Here is a 17912-nt window from a genome sequence, read left to right as displayed (position 1 = left end):
CCAGAATAAAAATTTAGGAGATGTTACAATCATATTCTCTACAAAATCACATTAGAACAGTGGTTTTAAAATTGTAGTTTACATCAGTACCACCTGAAGGGCTTAAGAAAACAGATCCTCAGCCTCCTCGCCCCCGGGTTTCTGATTCAGTAGGTCTAGGTTGGAACCTGAGAACATGCATTTCTACCAGGTTCCCAGATGACGTGGATGCTGCCGTTCCTGGAACCACACAGAGCACCCTGCCTTCGATTGCTCATCCTCCGTAGCCATCATCACGGTAAGATAGTCTAGACTTCTGTAAGAAGAAAGCCCTTTCCTATGCCTTAGAAGGCACTTGACCTATACATAATGACAAAACATGGAAAACAGACTTAAATATGAAGCAGACTTCATAGAAACCTTAGCACACACCTCTAACTCAGGAAACAAGTTAACGAGAAAAGGGACTCTCCTGCAAGCAAGAGGAATTCTAGGTACAGGCTAAGCTAGCTTCTTTTACAAAATATTTGGGGAAACAAATGTTAAATGGGATGTCTTAGTACTTGGGTGTAAGAGACTAGTGTAGTTATACAACATCAAGAGCTGTAGGTCACATATATAGTTAGAACACTTGATACTATCCACGCTGTTTATGGGAGTTTATCCTAGAGGAATAGGCACAAACCATGGTTAAGCTGCTTGGTTTAATTTTTTAGCACTTGAAAAAAAAAAAATGTACAGTAGTTTGAACACTCAGTCTTTGCAAACCTCCATTGAGGTCAAAGATTTCATAAGTACAAAATTAGTTTACAAATTTTTTGGCAATTTCATCTTAGTAACCCGTTTTATCCTATTGCCATTGTCCCAACTATTGAAAAAGTTTACAATAATTTACATAGAAATATTTCAAAGTGCTTAAGAATAGTGATTGTTCTCCGGGATATTTACAGATGGCCTATACATGTATGTACAGGTGGTATACACTATAGCACAAGTTTCATTGCTGGAATATGGCTTTCTAGGGAAAGTGCATATTTGGCCAGAGGTGGCAATACTGTCTAGAAATTCAAGGGTTACAGATACTTGGTAACCACATCCAAAGCTGAAGTAGAATGTGGACAAGAATATTTACAAAAGTAACATAAAAACAGTCAAGTACACAAGCTTGATCCACGCAAAGATTTCTTGATGTTCTTCCAGATGGGAGGAAGAAAGAGACTTCAGCTGCTGGTTCGGTTACCATTCTGACATGGGGTATATTATGGGTTTAGACCTCAAAGGTCAAGACTTGTCTCAGAAGTCAAGCTAGATCATCATCTGTGCTTACAACTGATATCTGTGGAAAGGAAAAATATGAAATGAGCTTGGTGATCACTCCCTGGTGACAACTCTAGTCTAAGACCCTAATGCACTCAGAAGGAAAGTCAGATACAAAACAGTATTAAGTTGTATCATTAATGCATTTAAGTGGAATTCAACTATACCTGCTTGGTAGAGAGAGAAAATAGTGTGACTGATTCTGCCTATTCTACTTAATGATCATAAGTCTTAGAGAAAAATGTGAAAGATACAAGTGTACCATGAATCGACCACCATTCCATGTTTTGCCGGAGAGCTTGAAAGGTGGGATATTTTTCTTCATAAAGCATTTAGTAACTTCAGATAAGTGAATCTTACCCAATACATTGACTTTAAGCCTACTCCCCTACTTACAATAATTTCTTTTTAAGAATCCAGTAGGCAATGGAGTCAACAGTTCAAAAGGGAGCTACTTGGTTCATGGTAATATTTACATGTCATTTCTCTTACCAAAAACATCTCAAATAGTATAATGATGACCTTGACCTATCTGCCATTCTGTCTGGGTCAGATGCTGATCTATATTCTAACAGGCTAGACTATCTAACGTCGAGGTAGTAGATGGAGCATTCAGTGACTCCAGGATCCTAATGGCTCCTCCTAGCCCAGGAGCTCTACCTTGAGTTAATGGTCTCCGTTCCAAAAAGTCTCACTTCAAGCCATGGTGCATAAATACACAAAGCTGACTTACTGCTGGGTATGTGTGTCCGACAGAAGCACTGTGTCTACCAATGTCTATCGAGAGGTCCTCTTCAGTAGTCTTCAAGTACACAGGATTGTCAAAGTTCATGCTTTTCATGTTCTTGTGTTGCCAATTCCGCCACATCAAGTAGCCACCGACTGCTGCCATCACTAAGAGCACTGGAAAAAGAGGGTGACTAAGTGACGTAGGTCTAGTTTCAGAACATGCAAAAAAGGTAATGATCAGGAATCCATGGTAATTGACATTGATAAAAATTTCATGTTTTATTATCTTATGCATGGGAGCTGGGCTAGCCACAGCCATCCAGGCAAGTGTAGAGTCTTGGGCCCCACCCCAGGCCTGCTGAATTAAAATTGCAGAAGCTTCTGGTGAGCTATTCAGGTGGTCCTAGCATGGTAGCTAAGCTTGAAATCTAGCAATTTAAGACAGAAGCCATGACAGCAAAGTCCCTTAGAATTCACATGTCTGGTAATAGCTTTAGAGGTCTTTTCCCCTAGGTTTAAAGGTTCTCAACTACTTTTAATTTACTCTCTGCAAATTCTACAACTCTTCAGGAAAGCATTTGTGCATCTCCTCTGTATGAAGCATAACACATATTTCAAAAGGGAATAGAACAGTATACTAGTTAAAGGGACTCATTATAAAGGGGATAAGTCAGGGTAATAAAGCCAAGGTCAAAAGCAGTAAACACCTTTCATGTAACTGAATATTTTTCACTGTCAGTTATTGTGCTAAGGATACCACAGAAGAGAAAAGTATAGACCTTAACTTAGTGTACTGTGGGGGGGGAGGAAGAGAATGTAATTCAGGGTTACAAGTGCTATGACAGTATAAAGGACCATGAAAGGGGTGGCTAGTGAACTAGAATTGTCTATCTGGTATCTAAGAAGTTTATCAAACGGAGATATGTAGGGAATCTACTTACAGAGAGGAAGAATGGCCCAGGCAGCAGAAGTCCCTTTTGGGGGAACACTGACCTCCGAGATTGCTGTGGTCACATTGATCCCTACAGAGGAATAAAAGGATCTGAATTCAGACTTAGAAATTCACCCTTCAGGTGGAGAACCTCATACCGTTGGACCCAGTACTGATCTTCAATATCTACTACAATTGTATGCCAAGAACAACTCTGGCCTAGAAGTATTTGAGTCACATGCTGTAATAGCCATGTCACTGACAGTTCTCTAATAGAAACCTTAATAGGTCAGGTCAGACTATGATTTTCAGGTTACCAATTAGGGCAGAACTAATAGTTAAAGGCTGCATTAATTATTACATTTACACTATAGATACAAAGAGTGTGGCTGTTAGTTAAGATTAACAGTTTGCAGTACTGAACCCAATACCTCCAGGAGCTAGTCCACTAGTTGGTGAAATTTCTGTTGTGTCGGTATCTTTTGTCTCACTGTAAGTCACAGTAGTTGCGGTACCTGAATTATAAAAACCAAGCACCTGGTTAATCCGAACCTTCCAGAGTGGCTAGCTGTTTAGTCCAGACAAGCCATGCAAAGGGTTATTTTAACACCAGGTGAAAGACACAAACCACTGCTGAACTAAGTTCTAGGGCTGATATATCAGAATTGAGAGAAACAGCAGTCTTCATACAAAAACAGAGATATGTAAAACTCGGGCCAGAACAGTCAGCATTTGGAATTTGACAATTCAAACAGATGGACAGCCACACTTCATGACCCCTCTGAACAATATCCTGTTCTCCTGGGAGCTATAAGAAATGTTCTCAAGATGCTCTGGGACACCAGGCACACCAAATTGTCTTGCAACTACTTTCTCAGGAAACTGAGCTAGTTCCTGCCATGACCCAAGATTAAGCTAATAAAAGCCATATGAGTTCCTGGATCACAACAAGTGGGTTTAATTTGCTACTTAATCAAAAGCTAAGAACAGAAGGCTAAAATGCAAATTTGGTTCAATGGTGAGCTTAAATTAGTGTCTTCGGCTGAGGTTTCCCATGGCCTGCCTTAAGCATAATTTCAATTCTTCCTCGCTGGAGGAAAACATGAAGACTTTGTGGTGTTATGGGACTGATTGGTATGGGGTATCCTGACACGTTAGTCACCTATAAACTAATACAATGTTGAAATGGGTTAAAAGTCAGTTCTGAAGAACTAACACGAACACCCAGCATGCGACGGCAGCAGATGGGTTCACAAATCTCTTCACACGATTAGTTAAAACAGAATTCTTAAAAGCCAGGCCAGTTTTTGCAGCTAATGTCTTATCCTATTGCCTGGTGTATGCAGGTGAAATGCAAAAAGCCTTACTTTGGCACTCTCGCCCGTTTTCCTCGAGATTGTACCCATTGGGACAGGAACAGGTATACTTTGGAGAGTGATCGTTAATCTGTGGTGCCGGCAGGCACAGGTATTCACATCCTCCATTCTCCATGTCTTCTTCACACCAATTTTTACCTAGTCAGGAAAAAAGTCCTTTAAAATAAGTATTCCAGTGCCTGCTACATACAAAGCCTTGTTCTAGATGTTGAAGACATGAGTCCTCATCTCCAAGGAGCTTCAAATTCTCTATTCTGTCAATCTTCAAGTGAGAGCAATATCCATGAAGAATAGGTATGGTCCGCATGCTCTAAGGACACCAGATTCAAAGGGGCTTCTTGGAGGTAGAACACAAAAGTTATATCTTCAAAAGATGGGAGCTGGGGGAGGGAGGTGAGGAACCAGAATTGGCTCTCACTATTGGTCCAAGGCTTAGAGTAAAAGCAGAGGAAGGAGACCAAGCATGTTCTGGCTTTGTCTTGACTTGCTCCTATAAAGTAGAAGAGAACTCAGCTATAGGGAGGTTTGAAGGTTGCCCTTAGATAGAACCATCCAGGTGTTTTGAGCAGCAGGCAATATAAGCAGATGTTCTGAGGATCTATATAATCCTATAAAAATGTGTCCTAGGGGGAGGTAGGTGTTATTATGGCCATCTATAAGCCAACAAGAGATGCCTCAAACAGATCCTTCTACCATAGGCCTCAGAAGAAACCAACACTGCCAACACCTTGATTTTGGACTTTCAGCCTCCAGAACTGTAAGACAATAAATTTCTGTTGTTTAAGGTACTCAGTTTGTGGTATTTGTGGAATAAGAGTTACTTTGGGAGTTAGTGCAATAGTCTTAGCAAGAGACTAAGGGACATGGAAGAAACAGAAATGAAAGCTGACACTGGGGGTTAGGAAAAGACAGGAACTAAGGTTATGAAGCTTGTTCACTAAGACGCCAGAAATAAAAGATATCAAACACCAACTGTGAAGTGTTTGAGGTAGGGTATGAGAGGGCAAAAGTTCCCCTTTAAAGAAAGTTGAGTTGCCAAAGAGCTACTGCCACCCAACAGGCTCCGTGTCATGCTGCTTCCCTTAGCAGTGGTGGTTACGGACTGTGCTTCCCCACAGTACCTGATGGCTGTATAAGTTCATGATAGACAATGATGTCTTGAGCATCATTAAGGTTGTTGACCAGGGTGGCCAGCTCCGATCCAGTGAATTTATTGGCGCCATAGACTGCTTCATTTTCCCCATCTATCCAGTAGACACGATCCTAAAACAGAACCCTCCAGAGTCAGCATGTCTGCCCAGGATTAATACAAGTCAGTATCTAACTAAGGTCATCATTATTTATTGGCCACTTAATGGACCAAGTTTATCGAATGCTGATCCAGGACATCAGATACAAAACTGCAAAAGAAGCAAGTTCAGGTTTCTTGATGTGCTTTGAGGAATTAGTGTCTAATTTGTACCGGGTTTTAAGACAAAGCAGTTTCTCAAGTCATGCTCCTCTCCTCCCTCTACACCTGTTCTTTTCCCCAAAGTGCTGTGGTTACTCACAGGCATACACTTAGATGTGAGACACACGTCTTACCTCGAATATTGTTAGTGCAAGAGGATGAGCTAGGAACTCCAGAGACTTCAGTACTATCCTTCGATCTTGGCCATTCAGGTCCACGCTGGATAACATGTGCAACTTAGAATCAAGCCAATAGAGACGGCTTTTTATAAGGTCTAAGTAGGGAAAGAATTGTCATTGCATGATAAGCCATTACTGCTCTGGCTTCCATTTAAAATATCTGATGAATTCAATATTCTAATTTCAAGGTTCCTTTTCCAGAAGATTTTCTTAACAGGGCTCCCACAAACTTTGTGAAGCAGCATGCAGAATCTGTACCCACATTCATTTCTGGGGGCTAAAGGGATACCTAAGATTCTCAAGGTAACTGACTGAAGAAATGTCACTCACATTACAGAAAATATTAAAAGAGGCTACCATTTGTCATTCTCCCCCAAAGAGCCAGAAGAAAACTCTTGTAAGCTTGCAATTCAGGAAATGCTAAGGCACCTGTGCTCAGAATATTCAGTCTGGCAGTCCCCAAGACCCAAGATTCACTGAATCTGTATCACATATATCAGGCCCAAATGGACAACAAACACATAATTGTGGAGCATGAAATTTAAGCCTACAATTCCACTTGTGTTATTTTCATCCCAAATGCCTCCCATAGAAGGAACCAGAGAATTGTCTACTATGGCCCGGAATTAACTATGGAGGTAAGTTAAAACACTATGAAGACGGTTGAATTGGTAGTCGAGAAGGAAGAACATACGTACCAAGTGTAATCCCGTTAGGCCACTGGATGTCTACTGTCACCAGTGGACGTCTATCAAATCCATTCATTCCTGCTTTTTCTATTTTTGCTGGTTCACCCCAGTCTGACCAGTAAACAAAGCTGGGAAGAATTAAATCAGAAATAATCCTTAGTGGTTTAGAAGGAATAAAACTTGTAGCTTAAAACAAATGTTTAAAGAGTGAACAGAAAACTCAAGAGATTGATTCTCTAGAGAAAAATAACAACACTCGAAGGTCTAAATTATGGGTAAATAAAATTTAACACTAAAAGAATCTGCAAGCTCATTGTTAACTGTAATAATCTATATCCATCTGACATTTAAATTTTAGTCACAAGGTTATATATTTCTTTTTTGGAAAGGCAAATTCTGAGGAGTGAAAGATGAATACTGTTTAAATTTTATAGTAGGGGCTGGCTGGTTGTGTTCTAATGAGGCTTCAATGGGGGCCAACTACAATTACTACAGCTTTAGTAATCTTCCTAAGCTGCCTTTCTATGTTATTTGATGGCAATTTAGGGAAACACTTCAGGTAAATGTTTCTAAAAAGGCCTACTTATTTCAATGGGACATTCAGACAACTTGTAGTTTTAGATGCAATGTGGTTACCAAAATTCCTGCAATGTTTGGTTATCCAGAGCTAACCCAGAAAAGTGTTCAGACAAAAATTAAAAATCACTTGCATATCAACTGGGTGGGCAAAAGGTTCGGACACAGCTTTTGGTATACATCAAATTGGTAATGTTATTTTGTGACTGTCACCCAGCAGTCAGTTATACAGAAGTCAGGGAAGACCTGTCATATAGATGAGGCCATCCCAGGGTTGTTCAACAGATTGACATCTTGAACCAGAAATTTTTTGGTAGTGGGGGGCTGATATATCTTGAGATTTTATTTAATAGTACCAGTTCAGGCATGAGGAAAGTTCCTGACCTACGCAGATAGCATCCAAAAGGCTACGTGATGGAAAACAGAGTACAAACCCAGACAACGGGTCCACAGCTATGGAGGCAGGCTCGCGCAAGTCAGAGTTAAACAGGAACTTCCTCTTGGTTCCATCCAGGGTAGCTACTGAAATAGTCTTAGAAGCCGCGTCAGTCCAGTAGATGGTCTTGTACACCCAATCAACAGCAATGGCTGCAGGATTATAGACATTGTCGATCATTTTAACATGTCTACCAACCTTGTCATCAATTGAGGCACTGAAACAGAATAGGTCACAAGAAATTTAAGAGTTTGACACCATTAGAGCCTGGAGAATGGACTTTCTGCTCACTGATGCTAAATTAATAATACTGTAGGTTATCTAGTTGCTTTCTATAGGCAAGAACAACAAAATTCTAAGTGAAGCTATTTGTTTCATTAGCCGTCATCTGAGTTTCTATAGTTTGCATTAAGAAAAGGCTGCACTACCATTTCTATTTGTACCAACAATGTACAGCTCTCAGTTAACTATAGGGAAAGGAAAGAAAATACTAGAAATTAAGACATCATCTGATACAGTCTTACAGCTGTAACCATCTATTACTTCAGACACAATTGTTAGTTTCTAATTAGGAACTGATAGCAATTTAATAGTTAAAGAATTAGTGTTAGATTTAATGTTCCCAGGCCATTAGATGCTAGATTGGGGCTAGAGACAGGAGAAGCTCCTTCAAACCTTCCCACAGACCAAGTGACAATGACTTACACCAAGACACCAAGAATGGAACTAAAAATTACCTGAAGATGGCCTTTTGGCTTAAATCGGCCCAGAAGAGTTTCTGAGCAGCAATGTCGGCATCGAGAGCCACGGTGTTTCTTAGCTGTTCAACTAGTTGGATATATTCTTTCCTCTCTAAACCAATCTTCCTGATGTCTCTTCGATTAGTGAAGATTAGACTTGGCTCTTTGCCTGCAAGACAGAAGTTGGGTTTTCTTAGTTTTGCTGTAAGAAGGCAAGGTCCTTCTAAGTCACTTCCTCCTAACAGAGGAGTACTTAAACAATAAAAGTACTGCTAAACACCTTAGTAGTACCTGTCCCGGAGTTCCTGCCCCTGGGACCTGCAAGGGCCTCCCACCATTGAGGGAGGCAGTCCTGAGGTTACAGCATTCAACGATGGGGTGGCTGACAAAGAAGTTACTTATTTGAATTGCACTCAAGTTCTGGAAGCAGAAAGTAAGCAAACCTGGTAGGTATTCATGGTATCATATGCAAAAGGAATGCCCAAGGCAGATGTTTGGGGGGAAGATTTGCTATTATATTTAACCTACACTATTGCACTGAGTTTAGCAGCATTGCTCTCAAGGACTATTTCATATTTAGTTTGACTACTGTAGTCACTGGCTGTACCTTTTATAAGCACTTACTCATAAAGGTACCAGAGCAACACCAGTCCAAGTCCATTTACCTACTGCCTTGCACACGCCAGTGGCAAGATCCATTTGATAGCCCCGACTACATTCACACTTGTAACCGCCTTTTAAGTTGATACAAATTTGACTGCAGATTCCTGGATTTTGGCATTCGTCAATATCTAGGAGGGAAATTAGAATTAGTCTTGCTGTTCCTACACCTCACCAGATGTACACTGCCCTTTCCCCTCACCCACAGGGCCCCGGCGTGCTCTTCTTCGACTCACCTCCACAGGTTTTTCTATCTATCAGCTCAAACCCAGCTGCACAGTCGCATTCGTAGCCTATAACTAGGTCTTTGCAGATATGGGAACATCCACCATTATTTACCAAGCATTCGTTTACATCTGGAATAAAAACGTAGCCAAGTCACTTGACAACCTATTCTCAGTCGGTATTTGTCTTTCACATTTAAAACTCAGGCTACTTGTGATAACTTCTCTAGTTGGCCTGAAACCCACGATTAGACCTAATCATGTGTTTTATAGATATCCGTCTGCGGGTGGACTGGCTCCTTGGCAAGTTACCAGTTGGTCAAGCAGTAAGTGGTCAAGTTTCTCTCTTGCTGATCAATTATCTTAAAAGAAGTTAAACTATGAACTAGTTTGTCACTGCCTGGGCTTTTAAGTCATAAAATGCTTTTTAATTCTATAATTGAATTTTAGTTCATTAAAAAGTTTAACCAGAACTTCAAGCGTATCCCTGGGGGGGGATAGGGGTGGGGGGAGGGGATGGGTGCACACCTACATGATGAGTGCGATGTGCACTGTCTAGGGAATGGACACACTTGAAGCTCAGACTTGGGGGGATGGGGAGGCATGGGCAATATATATAACCTGAACTTTTGTACCCCCATAATGAGCTGAAATAAAAAAAAAAAAAGTTTAACCAGACATCATGCAGGGTCCGGATGGCACTAGCTACGTTGGATTGTGTGACCCTTCCCAGCTTTGTACTCGAGCAACCCCTTCACTTACGACATTCCTTCAGGGGCTCGTCGCTCCAGTCCCTGCAGTCCTGCTCCTGGTTACATACTTTGCTGATATCTATGCATTCCCCGCTTCTGCACTTGAATTTCCCAGGGCCTAAGCACTGATTGACTATGAAGAGAAACACAGAAGAGAAGTTCCATTAGTGGGTTCTGATCAGGGCAACCTCTTGCCTAGCCGACAAAAAGAGACCCTTACCGTTTTTGCAGTTGACTTCATCAGAACCGTCTACACAGTCCCGGATGCCATTGCACTGCCTGCTGCCATGGATGCAGCTACCGTCCTCACATTCGAATTGGTCGGGTCGGCAGGTCCGAGAAGCTACAAAGGGAGGGAACACCATGGAATGAAGCCAGCCAAGTTGTCCCAGCTGATCCATGGAACGGAGCCAAACGTGCCATGCTGATGAGAAAGCTACTTACGACAGTTGACCTCATCACTGCCGTCCTTGCAGTCAGGGTCCCCATCGCATCGCCACTTCTTGTGGATGCACTCGCCGGAGCCGCACTGGATCTCGCTGGCAGGGCACTTGGTGTGTATCACCGGCTGGCGGCCACACTGCTCGAGGGACTCATCGGACTGGTCAGAGCAGTCTGCGTCATCGTCGCACACCCAGCTGATGGGGATGCAGGAGGAGGTGCTGCACTGGAACTCGTGGGCACCGCAGGTTGGCGGGGCACAGTCGAGCTCATCGCTGCCATCGTTGCAGTCATCCTGGCCATTGCATACAAAGTTCTTGGAGATGCAGCGGCCACTGGAGCAAGTGAACTCATCAGGGCTACATGTTACGTTGCCTAGTGAGAGAGAGGATGCCCCGTTGAAAGTGCATCAGGATTGGTCCTTTTAAGACTGTTGTCCCAAAATCTAACATACTGATCCTTCATCAGTAATCCTAGCTTCCTAGCTTAATTTAAAAGCTAAAGTGGAGTTAAATCAAGAACAAGTTCCTGAAATATTAGGAAACAGTCTCATCGTATAAAACAGTGCAGGCACACTATGAATGAGAACAGAAATAAAGGATCAAGAAAAGAGTTGAAGACCAGAAATAAATTTGCGATGAGAATCACAATTGACTCTACAGGGACAGTGATCAATAACTTAAACTGTAGCAGGGGATTGCATTTTGGAAGGCAGAGACTGAGTTATCCTTGAATCAATATACTGCTTGTCAGGCCAGATTACATCACTCGCTGAGCATATCACGTGTTAGGTACACAGGCAAGGTAATGCTCGCAATGAGGTTAAGACATTATCACCAAAAAGAAATGAACCACGTGCCACCATACATGGTTCACTCTTTTTTGGTCCTATAAATGAGGATCACGAATAACGAGTCTTAAACACTCAGTTTTTAAAAGTCACTGCCAGGGCTAGAATCATGATAAGCTACTCATACTAGCCAGTTTGTACGTTGACTTAAATTCCTGCCAAACACATTAAGGTCACAATTTGGTGGTAATTAGAATATGAGACCATGACTCTCTTGGGAAGCCAAATCTAAATTTACGAGGGAAACACTTGGCAGCTCCAGGGCTTACCAACCAATACATAAAGTTCAATTCTAGGATTGAACACGAAAACTCATTGGACTAGGTGCAGTGGTATTGACCTCAGGAGGTGACTTTTACACACGAGACTGGTGTTTCAGCTGTAAGTGCCCTGAGCTCCTTGTATACTACATCGGGAGGCTCACACGTGTCAGACCAGGGAGCTGCAGGTTTTAGAGGCTCTATAACAGGGGCGGTAGCTTGAAAGAACATTCAAAGCAATGTTTGTTCAACCTAGAGATTTTCCCAGGGCCTCACCTTTAACATGTAGCATTTTATTACAGATTTTCCAAGACCAGAAACATGAAAGAATAGGAAACGGAGTTAGCTTTCAGAGATAAGAACCGTAATGGGAGACAAAGGTATCACAAGTTGGCTACACTTTTCTGGGTGACTGAGAGCAAGATGTTAATTCATGCTTCTATGCCAGTTTAACTTTTGGAAAGGTTACGGTAGAATCTAGTTTGGAGACAAAGAAATGCTTGTATGATACTCAAGGTATTTTTTCCAATAAGCCAATCTAGTTTAGACCTATGAAGGTGTTCGAGAGCCTACTCACCTTGCAGTTTTATTGAGGCAAAGTGAGGGAGGCCCTAACAAAGTCTACACAATTGCTGTGTCACTGAGCTACTTTTAGACACGATGCCTTGAATGACTTACCTTCCTATTTCTATTTGCCTAAAAGAAACACCAAGCGATGGCCGATTACCATGTAAATGTCTTTGAGAGTTTTAGGGCAGTTATGAAGGACAAGGAATTGAGCAGATAGTGAAGTCACTAAAAAGTGAGTCGATGTAAGTGCATCTTCATGCTGGGGTAGCTTCCCCTACCCACCCTTCCTTGAGCAAAAGGGCCTTTGGGGCACGCCACTCAACACTGATCTTCTTACCACAGTTTTCTTCATCTTCTCCACTGTCACAATCATTTTCACCATCACATCTCCAGGACACTGGGATACACTGAGTGGAGCGGGCGCCACAGCTGATTTCATTTATGCGGCATGTTCTCATATCTGTTGACGATATACAGTCTCAAAAGAGCCTCAAAACTGATCAACGCAAAGCTGCTGCTGCTGGGCTGCCTGGAGGTGGGAACACCTGCAACTCGGTGGCCTGGCACACCGGTGACCTTGAACTTACTAGCTGAAGCCTGGGCCGTTCTTTTGCCAGCTCCACTCCTCAGAAGCCACGCCAACCCATGCTATGTGGCAGCGCACTCGAGGGCCTTGACCGTGTCACTCCCTCAAGGTCCCATGGTGTGCTCAGCTCTGGCTTTTGTTTTACTTGGCACAGTTAGGTTTATGGGCCGGTACGTTTACGGGCCTGCTCCTAGCCCGCTATTTATCTGTTGGATATCAAGTGGGCACACTCACATATTGTCACCTCATTCCAACTTCATTCAAGGCCAGATGGTCGAACATATATGAAATCTTCCATTGCCTAGATTTCTTCACAGGCCTCCTTCACAATCTCCTCTAGATTTACATCTTGCAAAGTAGGGGCATACCCTAATTCTTGCCTTTACCAGGTTGTCCTCCACCAAAACTTGGGGCTGAATCTTTATAGAATGTCTTTAATTTACTGGCCTTGACCAATATTATAGTTACTCCCCTCACTTCTTGCCTAGAAAATTGAAAGTAACACCCTTATCTTCCTTTCTGTTTGATTTTCTTTTATAATCACATTTCAGACCTAAACTTTGTTTACAGTAGTCCTTTTTCAGTGTGTCAGCAGGCCTCCCTCAAAATGCATTAATGAACTCCAAGACTTTCTTTACCTGGACATGGAAATAGTCTCAATTTATATGATCCCAAACCATCATCCTCTATGGTCTCAGACTTTTTCCCGAGTATCAGCCTAAGAACACAGACACACATTTGCATACCTAAGAAGTTTCTCTTACTTAAAAACAAGCTATAAGATCACTGCTTTAGTAACTGTAGGTCGCAGAGTTTGTTAAAAGTCACTATATCACCAAATACTAGCTACTGCACCCCTTCAGTAATAGATTTTAATAATATGAGAAGCTGTGCATCTAAAAGCTTCTACTTGGTCTATGGGGAACCTCACATCTTGACTTAGATTCCAGGACCAGTGTACTATCTGCTCAGATTCATTATTATCAAACATTTGAAATCTATGCACCTAGTCAAGGAGTTCTTAATCAGATCTTCTGGCTTCGGTCTTAAGTATTCAACAGTGAAGCTACCCAAGAGAATGTCAGTCTTGTTAGACCAGGGAGTATATTCTTTAAAGGAGACGGATCAACTGTTAATAACTTGACTGACCTTGGAGTCAATTGGCCTAAACTTTAAGGCAGGCAAAGAAAAATGAATACTGAGTAGTGGATAAAGCCATACTTAGAATTATGAGACACAGAACAACTTGGAAAAGGTCAAGTCCAAAGCAAGTCACACTCACGGCACTGTTCTGGGCTTTCGTCGGAACCATCTTCACAGTCAGGATCCCCATCACACTGCCATCGGTTGGGCACACACTGGCCATTGTTGCACACAAAGTCAGACTCCGCACATGTCTTCTTTACTACAAAAGTTTATTCGGAGGGTTAAAGTTGAAGTCACTTACCCAAGAGCCCTATCTTCACAGCAGGGCTAAAATGGCATTTTGGGGATGTTTACCTCTAAAAATAAAGCTCAGTCAGTTGGCACTCAATCGCCAACATCCAAGAGAACTTTACAAAAATCATTCTTTTTTTTAGAGGAGGAAGGTGCCCATTTGAGAGACTTGGAGGATACTGACGTCAAAGTAAGACAAAGGTTGCCCATTATCTTACAACCATAGATACATGTAACTTCCTGCCTATGTTATAATGTTGAGATTAAGTAATACTGTCATTCTCTTCATGTGTTGTTTTCTAAGTCATTTAACTACTTCGTAAATTTAACAACCAAACATTCCATTTTGTGACTGGGTCATAGTAGAACTGTTTGCTATGGTCTGAATATTTGTATCTCCCCCAAATTTGTGTCGTAAAATCCCAACTGCCAATGTGGATAGCATTAAGAGGTGGGGCCTTTGGGAGGGTAAATACATCACAAGGGTGGAGCCCTCGTGAATGAAATTAGTGCCCTTATAAAAAGAAAGGAGAGCTTGCTTTCCTTCTCTGTTCTCCACCACGTGAGGACACAGTGAGCACATGGTTGTGTGCAAACCAGAAAGAGAGCCCTCACCAGACATCAGGTCTGCCGGCACCTTGACCTCCCAGCCTCCAGGACTGTGAGAAATAAATTTCTGCTGTTTAAACCACCCAATCTATGGTATTTTTGTTATAGCAGTCTGAACTAAGACACTGTTCTAGTGGCATGTCTTAACAATAGATATAGATAGAAGGCTAAGCCTCAGTACTGAATATTGTCACCCCTACTCGTTTTCTAGGGCAAAGGAACTTATATAGTAGGAAGGAGAGAAAACTTAAACAGTATAACAAAGAGGTCATATTTAGAATTCAAGAAAAGATTTTAGCCTTTTCAGCCAAGGGGGAGGCTAACATCAATCAGCTAAAAGTTATTGAAGCTGCCAGTGCTGATATCCGTAACTTACTGCTAGTGTTAAAAAAGCCTAAGGCAAGGTCTCTTCCTAGGGCAGGCCATCTCCCCTATACTTAGGGTTACCATGCAATTTGTTGTCCAAATAGGGACAGTTTCAATAGAAAGGGGACACTGCTAATTATATGAAGAAGATAAGCATAAACCAGGACTGTCCTAAGCAAACTGGGAAGCTTGGTCACCCTACTCACAAAGGAATCTGAGAGTAGGAAAAGTCTTGATAAAATAGCCACACAGTATGCCCTAGGTTTATCCTTGTAAGACTATATTCTTCCTTCCTATGTGCCCACACTTTCTACCTGAATTTCCACTTTAAAACATTCCTCTCTAACAATTATTCTGTGATGGTAAATCAGCTTAAAAGTCTGCAATTCGCTGAAAATTTGAAAGGGACTGCATCAAGTCAAGAATTTAAGCTAGCTAGAACTCTCAGAGGTTAGAGATTACCCTTGGACCACTCTGGTTTAGCCTTAGATATTTTAAAGTGGGGAGACAGTGATTATAGTTAATTTCTAGAACTCAATATAGGTTGACAAATTATTATGATCCAAAAATGTTATTCATCTCTTTGAACTGCATTGCCAAGGAAACAAGAAAGATCATGTCAGCTCTTAGAGTCACACCTGTTTCTGAAATCACCAAAATACTCAAACCCCAGTGTTAATGAATTAAGTGCTATCTAAGGCCCATTCTCCTGAGCATGAAGAGGCCAGAGAATCTGCAGGGGTTAATTCAATCTGTGATGTTCTTCAGAGGTTATAACAAAAGGAGTAGGGAAATAGCCGTAAAGAGATCAGATGATTTTAAGAAGTAGAAAACGTCATGAGGCTATGAAAGACTGGCTGTATAACAAAGCGTTTGAGCAAAAGATAAATAGGGACAAATTGCCCTAGAGTTCTTGCTCTTCATTCTGATCACAGACTAGGAGGGTAAACAGGATATTTGAGATGAGCCTCGACAGAGGGATGGAAATTTAGATGTGACACAGAGGAAGAGAATTAGCAGTTACATACTCAGAGTATTCACGTTACTGATTAATACGCTCAGACCAACACAAAAGAATGAGTTAACAGGACCAATGGAAGCACATCTAAGGCCACGTTGACTCAGTATGCTAGTTGGCATGTTTGAAATAAAGAGCCCTGCTGAAAATTATATCCAAGTTCCATATCCAGAGATTAGACAGGAAAAGTAGGAAGTGGCTTTGGAAATTCTAAGTAATTGTATAGCTTTTCTCTTCCATAAAGGAACATCTCCAAGTAGGTGTTCAGAGCTTCCCTCAATCGAGCTTCTATTTTCCTCCTCTACTTTCACACCTGAGAGGCAGAGAAAATTCTGACTAAGAATATATTTAATTTTTCCCCACCTCAAATAATCTCAATTAAACGTACAACTACCTCCTTCCCCTTCCAAACCCTCCTACCATGTGGCTACTAGAAGGTATTTATAAAAGACTATTTTAGGAAAAGCCAGTGATTATGTCCTAAGATGACCCAGGTCAGTTCCTACTGATTTAGTCAGATGGTAAAAGACGACTTCAACAACATAAAGAGAACAATTACTTTTTAAGAAAAATCAATCGGTTTTGCCAAATATGTTTTTAGAATAGAGGAAAAATTGCTATTTACACTAAGAGAACAGTTGACAAGAGTGAGGACCTTCAAGGGGGATATTTAGTGAGAGAACTAAATTACCCAGGTAACCTAGAAATAGCATGGAACTCAATGTCTCGTAGAGTAGATTAAAATCTTAGAGTTAAAATGCAAATGATGGAAAAGTGTTACACAGGAGAACTCTTCTTGGTCCTGAGACTGGATATGTTTCTTCCCTGAGATGGCAGAATGGACTTCCTATGCTTCCAAAGAAGCTATTGATCTGCACATTGGCATGAAAACACTTGTGACATTTCTTAGAGACATCAAGCATAGGACAATGTTTGCCATAATGGTTACTCTATAATATCTTAGTAATGATGCATGAAGAAGTAGTGAAGGCCGTAACAAGATAGCAGTTGATGAAACCTACATTTAGCTTCTACTTTTCTCCTGTGTTTCTAGTTTGTGTAGTGAACATCTTCATATAACATCTTTTAAAAGGTAAAGAAGGCCGGGCGCGGTGGCTCACGCCTGTAATCCTAGCACTCTGGGAGGCTGAGGCAGGTGGATCGCTTGAGGTCAGGAGTTCGAGACCAGCCTGAGCAAAAGTGAGACCCCCGTCTCTACTAAAAATAGAAAGAAATTATCTGGCCAACTAAAATATATATAGAAAAAATTAGCCGGGCATGGTGGCGCATGCCTGTAGTCCCAGCTACTCGGGAGGCTGAGGCAGTAGGATTGCTTAAGCCCAGGAGTTTGAGGTTGCTGTGAGCTAGGCTGATGCCATGGCACTCACTCTAGCCCAGGCAACAAAGCGAGACTTTGTCTCAAAAAAAAAAAAACAAAAAAACAAAAAACAAAACAGGTAAATAACAACACTAGCACCAATAGTCACAACATTGTTTCAGGATTTTTACAACATTGAACCAAACGACCATAAAGCAAACTGCAGCATGTATTCAAGGTACCTAATGTGAGCTTGACATGTACTTCTCAGCTGTTCTGGCTTGACATGAGAAGTGCATACACAGGCATTTCTCACAATGATCTTTTCATAGATGCTGATTGATGGGTATGATGTTATATCCCCATTCTCTTGGGGAGAGAATGTCTTCCGCCCTGCTAATGCTTTAGCATTAGCAACT

General features: G+C 41.6%; 1 protein-coding gene across 2 annotated transcripts in view; it reads right to left on the bottom strand.

Moving 5' to 3' along the window:
• Positions 1-827: 827 nt before the first annotated feature.
• Positions 828-17912, bottom strand: part of VLDLR (very low density lipoprotein receptor) — a 29446-nt gene continuing 12361 nt past the window's right edge. Inside the window, exons 3-18 of one of the 2 annotated variants that reach the window (XM_069474171.1) lie at positions 14028-14150; positions 12497-12619; positions 10483-10854; positions 10259-10381; positions 10049-10171; positions 9299-9418; positions 9068-9193; positions 8400-8571; positions 7661-7879; positions 6660-6778; positions 5917-6056; positions 5454-5595; positions 4324-4470; positions 2967-3047; positions 2030-2199; positions 828-1315 (exon numbers count right to left, since the gene is read on the bottom strand). In XM_069474171.1, the coding sequence (XP_069330272.1) occupies positions 1280-1315; positions 2030-2199; positions 2967-3047; positions 4324-4470; positions 5454-5595; positions 5917-6056; positions 6660-6778; positions 7661-7879; positions 8400-8571; positions 9068-9193; positions 9299-9418; positions 10049-10171; positions 10259-10381; positions 10483-10854; positions 12497-12619; positions 14028-14150 (2336 nt within the window). In that variant the 3' untranslated portion in view covers positions 828-1279. Of the gene's footprint in view, positions 1316-2029; positions 2200-2966; positions 3048-3387; positions 3472-4323; positions 4471-5453; positions 5596-5916; positions 6057-6659; positions 6779-7660; positions 7880-8399; positions 8572-9067; positions 9194-9298; positions 9419-10048; positions 10172-10258; positions 10382-10482; positions 10855-12496; positions 12620-14027; positions 14151-17912 lie in introns of both variants that reach the window. The other variant, XM_069474172.1, reaches the window with a different exon arrangement.

This window comes from Eulemur rufifrons, chromosome 7 (genome assembly GCF_041146395.1).
Source record: "Eulemur rufifrons isolate Redbay chromosome 7, OSU_ERuf_1, whole genome shotgun sequence".
In the NCBI taxonomy this organism is placed as follows: domain Eukaryota; kingdom Metazoa; phylum Chordata; class Mammalia; order Primates; family Lemuridae; genus Eulemur; species Eulemur rufifrons.
This window is presented reverse-complemented; position numbering and strand designations above follow the sequence as displayed.